This window comes from Odontesthes bonariensis, chromosome 6 (genome assembly GCF_027942865.1).
Source record: "Odontesthes bonariensis isolate fOdoBon6 chromosome 6, fOdoBon6.hap1, whole genome shotgun sequence".
Taxonomy (NCBI): Eukaryota; Metazoa; Chordata; class Actinopteri; order Atheriniformes; family Atherinopsidae; genus Odontesthes; species Odontesthes bonariensis.
In genome coordinates this window covers 22,569,404-22,585,711 of record NC_134511.1, presented here as the reverse complement: position 1 = coordinate 22,585,711, position 16,308 = coordinate 22,569,404, and the positions used below count along the sequence as shown (strand labels likewise).

Below are 16,308 nucleotides of genomic sequence, written 5' to 3'. Positions count from 1 at the left end.
GAGAGCTCCCGTCTCTCCAACCAACGGCAGACACACAACGTTACCAGACACCCAGATGCCTTTACAGAAAACACGCGTCTGTCGGCCGTGTTGATTATTCCTTTCTTGAATCACATCGCTAACATTTGTATGACCACAAGCGGCAAAGGTTGCGAGGTTTTGATGCCATTTGGGAGCACGTGGAAAGCTTATTTACGAGCCCTGCGGCTGTGCGCCTTCCTCCCTGGAGGAGCGCGGTGGTGCATCGGTGGAAATGAGTGAGAGATGCAGAGGAGATCATCAATGAAGACAACGAGAGCTCCGGTGCGTTTGGACAAGGTCAGAGCCAAACCTGGGCAGGATTATGTCCACGTGCAGACAGCAAGGGCGGACTTTTATGTTTCCTCTCCGGGGAAGAGGTTGGCAGGGGATGTCCCCTGAAAACCAAGAGTTTCTCTCTGTGCATTGGCTCGCAGAAGCAGCGAAAACCCCTCCATTCGCCTGATCATGGTTACGCGTGTTATCTGACGAACCTCAAGCTGCGTGGCTTCTCTCCCCTCACCCTCACCTGGGTGATAAAGTTCCCTCGCTCCGCTCGACGGCTGAATGATTTATCCGCCCACTGATTCGTTCACTGCACGCAGTTAAAGCCAGTTAAGGTGATTTAGAGGCTGCTGCTCAGACGTGCCGCGGGAGGTTGGATTCCATTAGAGCGGCAGCCAGCTGTGTTTCTGGACGGTCACATCTGTCGTCGTCGTCGCTGTCCATGGTGCTGACCTCGTGCTCCAGGAATGGTGGAGACGCTGAGTATCGCAGTGATCGGTGCTCCCGGAGTGGGCAAAACTTCTATAATCCGCCAGTTCATCTATAACGACTTCTCGGAGGTGTACACACCGACAAGGACCAGATATGTGTACAGACCCTCCGTCATAATGAACGGGAACATGTATGAGCTGAAGATTTTGGACGTCCCGCCAATCTCTTCTTTTCCTGCAAGCGCCAGCCAGGTACTTAAAAAAACATTTACCCCTGAAAGATTCAACTTTACCAGAGAAGGGTTTATACGAGCATTGGTGATCTCCGATTTCTTGAATCTACATCTCATTTGCTTAGTCTCTGCTTAATTTAACAAGTTGCGCGTCTGTTCGCAGCAGCTGGCAAAGAAAAAAAATCAATTTAATTTATTCTTCTTTTGTTATCAGATGTCTCTACTAGTTGCTATGGAGACTGACTTAAAGCCTTAGAGCTTCACTTTGACAGCGTAAACTCTCAACCCTCTCCTGAGGAAAGAACGAGTTTTGTGTTAATCAGAGTCCTCTGCAGACTTGTGGTTGGGGTCAGCTACGTTCAGATGAGCTCATTGCATTCTGCTGCCTACTGGTGGTTGTGTTTGTGCGTTTTTTCCACAGAAAATAATAGCAGGAATACTCTGCCGGAAGGCTCTTTTATGCATGACAATAGATCACAGGTCACCCCCTTGGTTGGAGACACATCAACTGCAAGATCTTGGTGAACAAAATCTGAAGCTTCAGATGGTGTGTAGTCACATTGCAAAGTAGATTTGTAGCTTTGGCTTTTTCCTTGACAAGAATCAGGGGTTTGGTGGAAATTTGTCGCTGATTTTTCTTTTGAAGTTCATCCTATTGAGGGGGGGGGGGGGGGGGTTGAAAAAGAAATGGCTTGATTGGTCAAACTCGCACTGCGAAGGCCTTCTGTTGTCTTCAAATAACCTTGGAATGAAAAATTTCAAACTGAATAAGAAGGGACTTTGTCAAACTTTTAAACCACATTAGAAGGGGATCTCCTCGCGAGCAGTATAGAATGGATCATCCCAAACTTTTCCAACGTAGCATGTGTGTAAGAAAAACACAGAAAACATCTGACTGAGGGGACAGAGCGATCATGCTATCCCAATTACAAACAACTCTTCAACCAGATCTAACATTTTGTTGGAAGTGGTTTGCAGAGGGCTTAACTGTTTAAAGCTCACAGAGACCCTCTTTAAAGACTCAGAGTTTCTTAGTTTATCTGCTAAATGGTGCTTAATCCCCACCAGGGAACAAGCTGGTAGGTGTGAGCAGGAAGAGGAATAAGACAAGATATGTCTCATGACTTTAAGTGTAGGAGTGTGTGACCCAAAGGTTGAGTCACATCCGTAAGCTTTTCAGCGCACACAGCTGTCATCACCATGCTGTATCATATTCTGAAAAGTTCTTTGATTGGTAGGGCCTTGATGGGAAGTGTACAGAAGGAGAAAACCATTAACTGAGTGCTGCTATGTCTCCATCAGACAGATTTATGATTACTCATTCACTGAGCAATGAACCTCCAAGGCTGATGTGCTTTCTCTTCTACTCTACAGTCATGTCCCTCTTGTTCTCATGCCCACTTATGTTATTATGTCCTCTATTGACAGTGAGAGCACTGGAAGGGCTTTGTTGAGTCAGTGTACTTCTTTGTTTTTACCCCCTTGCCTCAGACATGTAACCTGAGTCAGGGGCAGTGAGCATACTCAGCAACACAAAGAGCCAATGGTTGAAATTTATTTGCTGTCTGCAACAAATTGAATTAAAGCACCATTCCCTGTTACAATACTGTTGGGAATTAACCACCAATAGACAACAGAGTAGCTGCAGTCAATTGGAATTCATGCACAGACTTTAAGGGACATTCTGAAAGCAAAAGTTAATAATCCAGATTACATTCATCCTGTAAAATTTGTGATGAAGCTGGAGAGGAGAGCGAGTCAGTACGCCTCCAGACTGATGCAGCTCAGCAGTTTCTGCTCAGCTTAGATTATCTTTAAAAGACGCGCAGGAAGGATCCAGGAGGCCCCTGGTGACACACATATTCAACCCCGCTTTTATGCTTCCCAGGCAATATTTCTGTTTTTTTACTGCGAGGCTGTGACGGTTTAACGATTGGTTTGCTTTGCAGTATGACTGCCTGTTGCTGATAGTATAGCTTTTAGGGAGCATCTGTCAAAGTGTGGCAAGAGGACATGATGACAGATGGATTTAAGCCTTACAGAGCATTCGGCATGATCGTTCTTGCTCTTCATTTTTGTTTGTTCCATAATGTATCTCTGTGACTTCCTCCCACTCAAAATGCTCCCTCTCCCTTTCCTGCACTCTCTGGACATTTTCTCAGTCATCTCTCTCAATACTCTCTGTGATAATGTGATAATGCCAAGCAGGATGAAGAGAGCAAACTCCATTTTTTTCTCCCAGAATAAACTAAGTTCTCCAGTTAAAAAGTCTCCCACAAGATCAAGGTCCATAGCAATCTGCTCTGAGATAAGAAGTCTACAAATAGCTTGAAGGATTCCAAATTGGGCTTCACTTTCAGTTTAGTCTCCATTTGTTTTTGACTGAGATTTTTATGCTCCAGTTTGACAATGGTGGTCCTTGTGTTGACGTGCCAGACTGTCAAAAGAATGACAAACATAAGGATGAACTGAACAAAACCTATGTTTTAGTAGTAGAACCCAAACGTTTTTCTGTCCTCCTATGTGTAATGTGCATTTGCAGTGCTTTTTTGTCAATATTGTGACCACTCACCTTTTTCTGTGTACCTTCTGTGCACATTTTCTCAATCTGACAAAGCCTTTTCTCAACTTGCTTGTGTTTTTTCTCTATTTGCAATGCGTTCTGCTAAACTGAGCTCTCCCAGTCACTGGAGTTTGGCATAAAAACTATACAAAAACTACCGGGCCACATTTTATTCAAACCTGGTGGAGAGACGGGCCATTGGCAAAGGAACAAACCCATTTAATTTTGTGGTACCAATTTGAATCCTTTTTGCAAAAACAGCAATCTCTTCTGATGACCAGGAAATGCATTCTCGTAGCACACACATTGGGATGATTATTAACAATGCGCAAAGTGAACAATGTCGTTATTGCCACAGACAAACATGACTGAATAATTGAATAGTTTAATGAAAATGCATAAGTATATATAAACATATGTGTGTAGCTGTATCGATACAAAGGTAATGAATCTGCTCATTACTGCAAAAGTTAAACAACAACTCTGAAATTGCTCAGTCAAGCTTGCATGTAGCATTTTGTGAAACCAAAAGTTGTTGATTTTTTTGTCATTTTGTTTTTACTTGTATTTTGTATGGTTTAAAATACGAGATATATTATGTAAATGAATGAGCCTAGAGATGTGAAGTGGATTATATAAGCTTTGGACAAAGCCACGCTGGTTCCAGTCTTTATGCTCCTGGCTGTAGCCTCATATTTAATGGCCGTCTATCTCTCCTCGAGAGAGAGGGACTAAGTGTACGTCCCTGATTCAAAACAGTTCTTTTAAAGCTGTTCTAGCCTTGTTAACTCTTATTTAAGGTCAACAATCCCTGGCTGTAATACTCAAGAGGAGCATCACTTGATCCTTTTACCTCGGGTGATTCATGAAAGAAGGAAAAGAAAGAAAGAAACTCAACAAAACCATTATCCTTCATCTCAAACAAGGTGATTACACAAAAGAGTCAACATTAAAAAAAAAACACAGGTTTTAAATGGTTTTCTTGCTATAGGTCATCACTGAGTAATGGGAATTTTGCCTGCAGGGAATGTGATAGATTTGAACCTCAAGTCAGCCAGCACGGCCTTTGTATGACAAATCTTTAATTACTCGGTACCCTTTCCCACCATGTTACACCCGATTTCCCTCCTGATCTTGAGCATGATCCATCACAACCACAAATACAATGATGCTGCCCCCCCTCATGTGATCCCCGTGATAGTAGGACACACGACAGCTTTGTCTTAGCTGGCTGAAAACTGACCACGTCCCACGGTTGTCAAGGAAACGTGTTCTGTTTGGCTCTTGAGGATGAGATGCTCTTTCTTTTACGCTGTGGTAAGAAGGCCGATTGGAGGATACAGACAGTGGCACCACACTTCACATTCATGCTCCCACAAGAGCTCACTCACATCCTGCGTGCAAACACAAATAAACATGCCCACACACGCATTTTGCATTTATTTGATTCCATTTCATCAGCGGTAAACTGATGCTCCGTCCTCGTATTTCTTGTTTGGGAGTGGAGAAGTAATGTTGCTTTTTCAAGCGCCTCCTCCACATTAAAAAGCAAAACTTGGATGACAAAGAGATATGAGACGAGAACACAAGCTGCTATTTTTAGCACAAAAGATGTGAGTCTGCAACTGAAGCCACTGTGTGCATCTCATGTCTTCAGCTGGCTCAGTTATCAGAAAAGGGTGAGCTGTGATGATATGCGTGGCTAGGCCTGGGAATATGAATTTGTTTGTGTTTCCTTTTTTTTTCAATTTTGCAAACATAACAAAAGTAGTTGAAGTTTCATTAGAAATAATAAAAAAAAAAGCTATAAATAATAAGACAGAGGAGTCACAGTTTACACCAGTTTTCACCCCCTTCCTGTGCAACATTTGACTGTGGTGATCCTACACATGTTTGCCTTCATGCATGATCGGCCTCATTATCTTCCTGCTCGTGTGTGAGGCTGTTCCTTCTTGTCGACACAAACCCATAAATAACCCCATCCAGTCTGAATGAAGGCAAATTAATTCTCATCAATGTGCTGGCATTATCGTTAGCATTATCACGCTGATCATCGCCTTTTCCGTTAGCCTCCCCTGTCACAAATTATCAGTTGATCCTCGGTGTACAGATGAGCTATGCAGCATGTTAATCTACAAAGCCCATTTCCCAGAGCCTTGACAGCAATGTGATTACATTTTCCTTTTTAAAATTGCTATTCTAAGCTGTTGCAGAAAGAAGAAGAAAACATCTATATGTATCAAACCACCACATGGATAGTCACTTTGACACTGTAGCATATCCATCAGCGCTTATCTGATACACCTTTGGGTCATATCAGTTTGCATGCTGAACAGAGGCATAACATTTAAAAGAGGTCTGACAGTCAGCGCTTTGATATTTCAGTTTTCTAAGCAAATATGACACAACAAACACAGCACTAAACAGGCCAAATGGTCTGTTCCGGAGGTCCAGGTGCATCAGTCAAAAAGCATTATGCACATCAACCACAGCACCTTTGAAAATCATGGCAGCATAAGATGGAATGAACAACTTCAGCAGAGACAGTGATCATATCTGGAATTACATTTGTTTTTAAACCTTGAAAGCATCATTAGTGAACACTGTTATTTATATAGTTAATATTCAAGCATTGATTAAATATTCAAAAACTCATCTCTAATAATAAAACAGACATATCTAGATTTTTTTTCACATGAGATGTAACCCTACACCTTTATTTTGTTTAATATGCACAGCCTTATGAATTTGCAAATAGGCCCTGCATCTGTCTCCACCGCTCGCCTGGCTGCAGCTGCTCATCCTCGACTCTGTTCTCACTCCTGATTCCTCCACCTTACTACGTCACCAACTAGCTAATATTAGCCCCACCTGCTTACCCTGTCAGCTTTGACTTCCAGCAATTTGACAGGGTTGTGTCCTTAGGTCTGTTACATGGGAAACCCTGTCATTGGTACTGGTTTGCTTTTTATAGGAAAGGGGTCTTTAAGGACCCTTTCCTATGAAAAGCAAACCAATTTTCAAGTTTTCAGTGCGGTATCTAACATTTTGCGCATGTAAAAGGCCTGCAGAGTTCAAAGGACCAAAGACAAGGCGATGTGAAGCTCTCACATAGAAGGCACTGTTCCTGAACGGACCAAAAATGCCTCATGTATAGTCTTTTCCTCCTTTGTCTAACTTCATCATCATGAAACAGGCTTGCACCTTGTGTCCCAAGTGCTCAGCTTGGCACAACTGGCACAACATGCAGTCATTGCAAGGGCAAGAGGACATAACTCTCGGGGCTAAAAGAAGGTCTATAAATTCAATTTAATTCGGAAATGTGATGTAGCCTATATAGTTTCCCCGTATCACCCCAGAGTTTCAACCCTCTGCTGGGAAAAAGCTCTTTTTCATCGTATCTAACCAAGCCGATGGCTTCTGAATCACGGTTCTTTTGGCTCCAGATGGCTATGTTGTTGTGAAAAGAGTTGCTTGTTATGGAGAGTGAAAATGGCAAATGAGACAAGCCTGTACTGATTGCGTTGTCACTTCCACCTCTCTTCTTGTGGGCTCATTTGCTATGTTGAACAGCCAAGCGTGATCCCTCCCACTGACCGACCCAACACGATTCAACCTCAACATGTTGACTCATCTTGAAATTTGAAAAACGTTGACTGTGTGCACAGCGCAGGACAAAGAACAAACAAGGACTGCAGATGTTAACTGATGGTCCAAATGTTCCAGACAAACGATTTTTTTTTAAATTTGTTGTTACTTTGTTTAAGGCGGTTGACCTATTAAGACCTGATGCAACATTTCGGTTACTGCAGTTCTCCTGAGAAGAGGCCACCCCATGTATCAATGGGTTAAAGATATAAAATGAGTCAAAAACAGGCGTGTTTGGAAAGCTTCTTCCCAGTGAGGAGACAGAAGAAGAGGCTGTGACCACTAAGAAAAAGAAAGCTGATTTTGAAGGCATGTTTAAGCATTACCATAGCGACCAGAGAGTGTTAGGAGGCAGAGAGGATGTTACGTCAGGAGGACGCTGCTAATAAAGCTACATACAAGTACACAGTGGATTCAAGTTTATTATTATATTTACTAAATACCACAGAGTCTGTGTTAGTTGTATTATTTTATTTTGTAGTTTTTATCCGCCACACCTGAAAGGCCGGTCTGTGAAAACATTGTCTGACATTAAACCGGTCCATGGAGCAAAAAAGGCTGGAGACTGCTGCCGTATTGAACTCAAACGAAGCGCAAAAAAAAAAAAAAAAAAAATTTTGATGTGAACGTAAGAGCCGCATGAAACCAGACAAAGAGCCGCGGGTTGACCACCCCTGATATAGGAGCTAAAGCAAATTGTTTGAGACAGGAAGCGACAAGAGCTGCGGGAGCGGTGAACAGTTGTACTGAAAAAAAAATCTTTTCAACATTAAATCAGGAATCACAAAAATCAGTGAACGTGTGATTCAGAAATCTCTAAATGAGCGTGATATGCCTGATTGTTGATACACACACAATAACTGACTTGACAGTTTCAGCCTCATTCAGTGTACAGAAAATTTCAAGAGAATATTTCATTCCCAATAATAAAAGTGATGAAATTGTTCCACCATTGTTTAAACAGATTTGCCAGATTGTTTTTGCATTCCAGTATTTAACGTAAGTTAACTATGAGATCATTGTCTCAGAATCTATTGCATTCTCACACTGCAGACCTCTCTTATCAGTGTGCGGGAACACCAGAGGTTATGTTGACACCGTGTCTGCTCATTGCTCGGTCCGCTGCTGCCTTTTTCATCTTTTCAGAATTCTGTCAGGCCATCACTGTTTTTCCTCATTTGCATACCTCAGCAGACCCCTTTCCCCTCAAGTTCCTTTATTTCCCTCTCCCTCTTTTATCAGATTAAATCTTTATAAATTCATTGCATGCTGTTTGAGGCTCTAAGGGTGGTGGTGGTGAGCCTGTTAGAGCTCAAGGAAACGCAGCGTGAATAGAAAAATGGATCACCGTGTTTCTGCCGAAACAAATGTCCACAGTAAAGCCCAAATGCACCCACTCGTGCTATGTGCTTTAATTAAAACATTTTGAAACTCGTTAGCGTCAAACAAAACATTGCTGTTTACCACGCTGTTGGTTTTTCTTCTTCTGACAGAAGGCAAGTGTTTGTGTATGTCTTGTTCTCGTCCTTGAACACGTGTAGCTAGGAAACTGAGCAGTGCTTTCTCTAGGGCGGTCAGCAAATCACTTTGTTGCAGGCTGTGAAACTCCGAGAGCCACGCCAGCTCGGGGAATTCATTGACTCTGCACTTTCTCTTCAGCAGAAGAAGACAAACAGGGACACAGAGCCAAAATGCTTTCAGAATATATACAGAGCGCATGCTTTTCAGTTAGCTACCCTCTACTATTACTGCTTTCTGTTGGTATGTGTACTGCCTGCTGCCTGCTCTGTGAGGCTAAATACTAATCAGCATACAGACACATTTACAGTGTATACAGAAAGTTTTCAGATCAAGTTTCAGGCTTATCTTAACAGTGATTATCAGAAATGGACTGCACTTATAGTGTTTTTTTTTTTTAGTCTAGTTGATGACTCAAAGCGCTTTTACGGACAAGACCCAGTCACTAATGCACACACACACACACACACACACACACACTGATGCACCAGTGCTTAGTCATGTATCTAATTCATAGAGTTATTCAGACACTCAACACTGAGCTCTGCGATTGACTTCAATCAGGGCTCCTTGTAACGCTGCTTAAACTCAACTGGGGTCCACCTTTGGTTTACCGACTTTATTGGGTGTAACTGGAAAATACACATGCCTGTTTATGGTCAGACTGGACCTGAACCCAGCAGAGCATCTCTCTCCGGAAACTTAAACATTGCTGTGTGTGTGTACCAGCATTACCCATCCAACTCCATCCAGCTCCGTGTCTTACGTGAAGGGCCCGAGTAGCTACACCCAAACAAAATTGAATCAGCTATTTTATTTCTGAATCAGTTGATAAAACATTCCAGAAATAGATTTGTCTCTAAAGATGAGTCTTAAACAAGAATGTGGAAAAATGAAAAGATTCAGAAAACTTTCTGCACACGCTGTATGTCCTCATGATGGCATATTACCCTGTCCAGTATTCTGTTGGCATTTCTTTTTTCTAGCTTAGGCACTTTAATGCCTGTCTTAGTCAGTAAATGCAGAGCTTGGTCCCCAACACAGATTCTTATTATGTGCTTTATAGAGTTGAATAAAAGAGTACTATAGGAGGTTGTGTTCTCACTATATGCCACAAATATTTGAGAAACAGGACATGGGGAATGTCAATATGATTGCTTTTTTTTAAAGTCTGGCGGGCAACATTTACAAAGTTTAATATCAGCTAATCGGTACTGAATTTAAAAAAAACAGGACTTCTGAAGGTATTTTGTCACAAACCTCAGTACCAGATGAAGGTTTTGATTTCATGAGCTACTCACAAAATCATTAGATTTAGTCAAAATGATATAAATCAATATCCATTATCAGTTTTACGACACTATCTCCATGAGAATATTGGCTACAAACCGAAATGACTTCATGTTGGTACAAGGGAAAATGTTCCATTTTGAGCTAACCTTCACCTGTTCTTACCTGCACTTCCATACAATTATGCCATATCTGTACTACCTTCTGCTATACAGCCAAATTGCTGCTCATGTTTATAGTCTTGATATAGTTTACTACTGTACTGTTCATACTGCACATATCTTATTTCATACTGTATATATTCATACTTATCTTTATAGTTAGTCACAGTTTATTGCCATTCTGCTCTTACTGCACCTATCTTACTTCATACTGTGTATATCTCTTGTTTATAGTCTTTGTCACAGTTTGCTACCTTACTGTTCCTACTGTATCTTATTACTTACTGTACCTCATTATTTATATACCACTACCTTTCATATGTACATATGCCAGTGGAGATTAAACTTTCACCAAATGTAGACATTTTTAAATCCTGGTTAAAAACATTTCTTTTCTCATGTGTCTATGCATGAAATCTGCACAATATAGTTTTATTTATCTGGACTGTTGCTTGTTTTTAAATTCATTTAAATTATTTAATTTGTTTCTCTTTATATTCTTTTATGTATTTTTAATGATTCTTACACTCCCTGCTGCAATGCTTTTATTTTGTGTGAAGCATTTTGAATTGTTTTGTACATGAAATGTGCTATACAAATAAATTTGATTTTGATTTTGATTTCTTTTTTGATACTCTGCACTTTCTGCTTCTTTGCACATCCGGTTAGATGTTAAACTGCGTTTCGTTGTCTCAGGACTTGTACTCTGTGCAATGACAATAAAGTGGAATCTAATGTAATGTAATGTAATGTAATCTAAATAATTAGTGCATTTTGCATGAGTAAATCTGCGTAAACCTTTGTACAAATACATGAAGCATGTGGGATATTTCACTGAATCCCTAACTAACAGGCCACACATCCCTTAAGAATGTCTAAACACTTTCTTGGTCGTACTTATTTTTTCATACATTTATGTGCTTCTCTGTGTGTGTCCTGTAGGAATGGCTGGATTTGCGATGCAGAGGTGTCCGCAACGCTAATGCTTACATCCTGGTGTACGACATCTGCTGTGTGGAGAGCTTCGAATATGTCAAAATGATCAGACAGCAGATAGTAGAGAACAGGTATGGTCGAGCTTAACTGTTACTGAACATAGAATCACTGACGTGCAACCTCTTAACTCTCACTGATGATCGTTTGAAAAGCTGTCACCCATTTGAAGAAATTATATGCAATTTCAGAGCTGGCCACAAAGCAGTTGATTTTAAAAACTGTGACAGTTAAGTTCATCCTCGCGGGGATGACTTTCAATTCAGCACGCTTCTCCATGAAATCCTGACAGCTCTGGGTTGACATTTGATATAGTACTGCTGCAAGAGTGCTGTCTAAGATGTCAGTTGGGATTTAAGGATGATATTAGGGGAATCTTCGCTTTTGATGGACAGAACAGAGCATCAGAAGACACAAAGGCTGTATATACCACGAGGAGATTACACACAGTTAAAGGTTCTCCTGGGTGACTTTGAACAAATAAGCAGAAAAGACTGAACAGTAGAGAAAAAAGAAATAGACCACTATAATTCTTACTACTGGCATTCATGCATATATTTATGTCACTGAGGGGCCTCGTTGGTTTGCCGTGTTGTAGATGACCAGACTGTCACTGCACAGTTCCTTTCCAACTTACTCTTGCTCCAATTTTATGCTCCAAGACAGAAGCCCATAATGCCAGCAGGAAGGGTGAATGCAAGAGGAATTCAAAACAGGAGAATTCAGAATAAAGGAGACCAGGAAAGAGCGGAGAAGTTGCAGACACTGCTAAAATCACGAATAAGAGGATTGTCTTTCTATAGTTTTCAGCTGCAGTAGAACAAACATACAAAGTTCAAAATGCTGCGGTTTAAAATCTGTTACAAACTAGAGTAACCTCATTTTTCTGCCCTATTTTCTTTAAAGCCCTCTAGCATGAAGCCTACCTTCAGCTCAGTGAGGCTTATGACAGCGTTGTATCCCACCAGCAATTCCGCATAGTTTTCCCCCGAATTCTCATATACAGATGCATGCACACACCCTCAAACCTATTGTTCATCTCCCTATGCAAAAACATTCAAAGGAGCTTGGCGAGAAGATATTACATTATGTGAGCACAACCTGTGAAACGGAGAAAAGAAGGATCACTGCTGAGAGGCGGTTTTCAACTTTACCTCAGCGCTTGAAAATTGTGCTGTACATCAGTGTCCCTCGATGGCTTTCTCTGCTTTTAGCTCTCTGTCCTTCTGTCAAAGCAGGTGTGCAGATACGCACAAGTATGCAAATCCTTGTCAGAACACAACACACAATGTGACAATGTGTGCCATTATAGGAGGAAAAGATAAATAGATAATGCCACAGCTTAAACAGTGTATCTCTTTTCTGTTGTTAAGCTCAGAGAGTTAAATGCCTCGTACTTTTTCACGTTACTGCTCCCACAAGTTTCTAATTTTATAGTTCTCAGTCAACTCACCTTAACTTACGATAGGTTTCAGTGCAGTGCGACCAAGCTTTACAAAAAATTAGTCTTGAGGCCCAAGTTTATAACCAACTCTTGCCTGCTATGCATTTTGTGCTCAATAGTGCTGTAAACCAGCTACTGCAGAGTGTGGTGGGAGGCCCCTTGAGTCGATGAGCTCCAATCTTTCAGTCCGCCCCCACACACCAAGGATAAAAAAAAAGAAAAAAACTACTCAGAGACTCAGACACAATGCTATTACAAAGGCCGAGATAATGGCTGTGCTTTTTTAAATGAAGCTTTTTCCCCTCACATTTTCCTGCAGGGAGGGCAGCAGTAGTGAGGTGCCAATCCTGGTGGTGGGTAACAAGAGGGATTTGCAGCGTCAGCGCTTCATGCCTCGCAGGGCGGTGTCGGTTCTGGTCAAGAAGACCTGGAAGTGTGGTTATGTGGAGTGCTCTGCAAAGTTTAACTGGCACGTAGTCCTGCTCTTCAAGGAGCTGCTGGGCATTGCCGTGGCACGGGGAATGCGCCAGAACCACACCTCCATCCGTCTGCAGGGGGCCCTACAGAGGAATCGTTGCACCATCATGTGACCCTGAGAGCTCCCTCCACCCGTCTCAGCTCTGGTGTGGAGAAGGAGAAAAGGACTTTTTATCGAAATGGCTGGAAAAATACCCTGTGGCCTCATGCTTAACTGAGCTGATTTTTCAAAATGAGGTTTATTAGAATTTTGCGCTGTAAAAGACACTGAAATCTCACACATGGTCATCCAGTTACTTCCTAGTCAAATTCTGCCCAGAGTGTCGAACCATACGTAGGTGAAAGCCGGTACACTTAGCAAAGCACAGTTCTTTTCCTCTCATCAGCCTGACGGCTAAACATTTCAGCCTGTGCTTCCCAATCAGACACAGCAGCAGGTCTGTGGCCGGGCCAGAGAGGATGGAAGCTGTGTTTGTGAGACTCAAAATGGACAGACAGCAATATCATCCAGTCTTCCTTTTGAATTAGTCACATTCAGAAAAGTCAGAGGTAAATACATTTGGATTTATTTGAGGATATAAACTGCAAAATGGAATTACAAAGAGCAAAAATATTTCCTTCTGGAGAGTTTATCTCAACATGTACATAAGTAGATATTATTAGCTTGTGTTTAATTTAAGAAGTAGCCTACATTTTTTTTTGTCCTTTTCCTGTCTCTCTTACAAACTTGGCCAAAAGTAAAATACTGCTTGTTTAGACCAAGGGTGTTTTAAGGTTGTTTTGCAGCAGCAGATACTGCAGTCCCTTATCATGATGTACTGTAGGGCTTTATTCTGCTCCCCCTCCTCACTCAGTGTCTGTTTCTGATGAATACATTAAATCCAGGGAACTGGGGACCTGCAGGAGGCTGCGGAGCCTGAACCTCTTCTCCAAATGTGGTTGTTTGTGTATGTGTGTGTGTGTGTGTCTGGGTTTGGTTTGCTATATTCGTGAGGCCAGACCAGAATGCTGGACCCTGCACTTTGAAACGACAGCTGCTGGAGGCCTGAATGGTATAGTTTTAAGGTCAGCATTAGTTTTAGGTGAAGGTTAGGGGCTAGAGAATTAACGTCACTGATGGATACCCCACAAAGATAAATGGTACAGCATGTATGTGTGTGTGTGTCTGTGAGAAAGAGCAAGTGAAGGAGACAGAGAAAGAGCCGGATTTGATAGCTGACATTCAGGAAGCCAAAGGACAGACACAGCAAGATATGAGACAGATGTTAAAGCTTTGGATTAGAAAGGAGCAATAAAATCCTGCAGCGATGTCCCGACTGACTTTATGTATCACCATATCATGTTAAAAACACCTCACGCAGTCACTGTTATCCACCTGCACTCACATATCGTGCAAAAATAAGAACGCAGAGCTCAATGATTTCCATTAAATGCCCCATCAAAGACACAAATGTATCATTGATGAAGCTTTAATATCAATATTTCAGTACTATCTACTTGCTGTGAGCTGCTTTTTCATTTTATAAGGTCAAGGTAGGTACTTTGTGATTATGGTTGCACAGGAAGTAGGCAGACCTACTGTATATAAGAATGATTCGTAGAATAATCAACTTGCATGCTTTTGTTGGTAGAGCCAACGGGTCAGGGTTTACTTGCACTGATGTGAAAATGTGATATTGTGTTTAAGTTTTGTAATTCATGGTTTTCTGTCACTGTGATGAGCGGCTGAGTGGACAAATGTGATTGTCTTTTTTTTTTTGGTGGCATGTGAGCAAACTCACAACTCTCTCCAAGATGTAGTGTAGAGATTAAAAAATTATTTTAAAAAAAGAAAAGAAATATGTAGCAGAGACACAAGGAGGCAAGTGTGCGTAGCATGAGTTTTCATCAGTTTGTTTCTGTGTGCATCTCCAAATAAAAAGGGCTACAGTTTTTTAACAGAAACATTACATGTGTTTATTTTTATGGTGTTAGTAATGTGAGTAATTTGTTGTTTTTCTTTGGGACACATGATGAATTAATAAAAGTATTCGAGAACAGCAAACTGTTTTATATTACTTCTCAGTTGTGCAACAATTACACTCCATGAATAACATTTAGACTACAATGCCATCTTGTGGTAAAGCGATGTTATCAAGAGCTGAATCGCTGATCATGCTCCTGATTGGGCGTCATGCACAGAACACCTTCGTGTTACTGGATTTCTGCTTTAAATGTGAGTCTGCGGTTGTATTACACAAAACCCGATGATCATCTGATTTGCTCCTCTGTGTTGTCACTGATGTACTCTCGTACAGTGGCTGTGTAATAACAGATTCTCTATTTAAGTAAATATGCACTGCAATGTTGATGGTGCTGCACAGGAGGTGTAGCTTGACTCACGATGAGTCAAAAACTGTGATTTCAATCTACACCACAATGCATCGTGTCAAGTTTGTGGTCCTTTCACTGAATTTTGCACAAAATCATTCGAGCACAAAATATTGAAATTAGATAATAATAATCAAAGTCCTAAAACAATATATTGACATATTGTGACATTTACAAGCTTGAAATAAAATGGACTTTTATTCAGTAAAGAACAGGTAATGTGTCCTGGAGCCAGTTGCTTGCTTTGTGGGGAACACCAGGCCTGGGCCCCGCTGGTCATGCAGTTCATTAGAGCCCTAATGTGACTCAAAATGAGGTTTAACAGACCTGGCAGGAAATGCACATGTATGTTCTTGATATAACTGTCACACAGCTATAGTGTTACCCTAGCTTCATAAACATCTCCCCCCACATCAGGACACACTGAGATCTCCTATGCATGTCTGTCTCCAGCAGTCTGGTGAAGAGGCAGCTGGATAAACTGAACCAGAACCAGAACAAGGCTGCAGGTGCAGATGGTGTCAGCCCCAGGGTCACGAAAACATATGCTGAGCAGCTATGTGGGATTTTACATCACCTCTTCAACCTTAGCCTGAGTCAGGATGAAGTTCCAGTGCTGTGGAAGATGTCCTGCTTTGTTCTGGTGCTTAAACAAATCTCATACATCTGTCCTCAGTGCCTGCAGACCAGTTGCTCTAATATCCCACATCACGAAAGTTCTGGAGAGACTGTTATGGTCACACTTAAGTAATCAAGTGAAAACCTCTCAGGACCCACTCCCGTTTGCTTATTATCCTGGGGTTGGTGCTGAAGATGTCATCATCAACCTGCTTCAGCGAGCCCACTGTCATCTGGACAAAGCAGGCAGCACAGTAAG

At 41.6% G+C, this 16,308-nt stretch overlaps 1 protein-coding gene across 1 annotated transcript; it reads left to right on the top strand.

Moving 5' to 3' along the window:
• rasl10a (RAS-like, family 10, member A) lies at window positions 1–15,092 on the top strand. The gene is made up of 3 exons (XM_075467959.1): window positions 1–986; window positions 11,090–11,214; window positions 12,904–15,092. Exons 1-3 carry the CDS (start codon window positions 771–773, stop codon window positions 13,172–13,174), a joined length of 612 nt encoding a protein of 203 aa, XP_075324074.1. The 5' UTR covers window positions 1–770; the 3' UTR covers window positions 13,175–15,092.
• The last annotated feature ends 1,216 nt before the right edge of the window (window positions 15,093–16,308 follow it).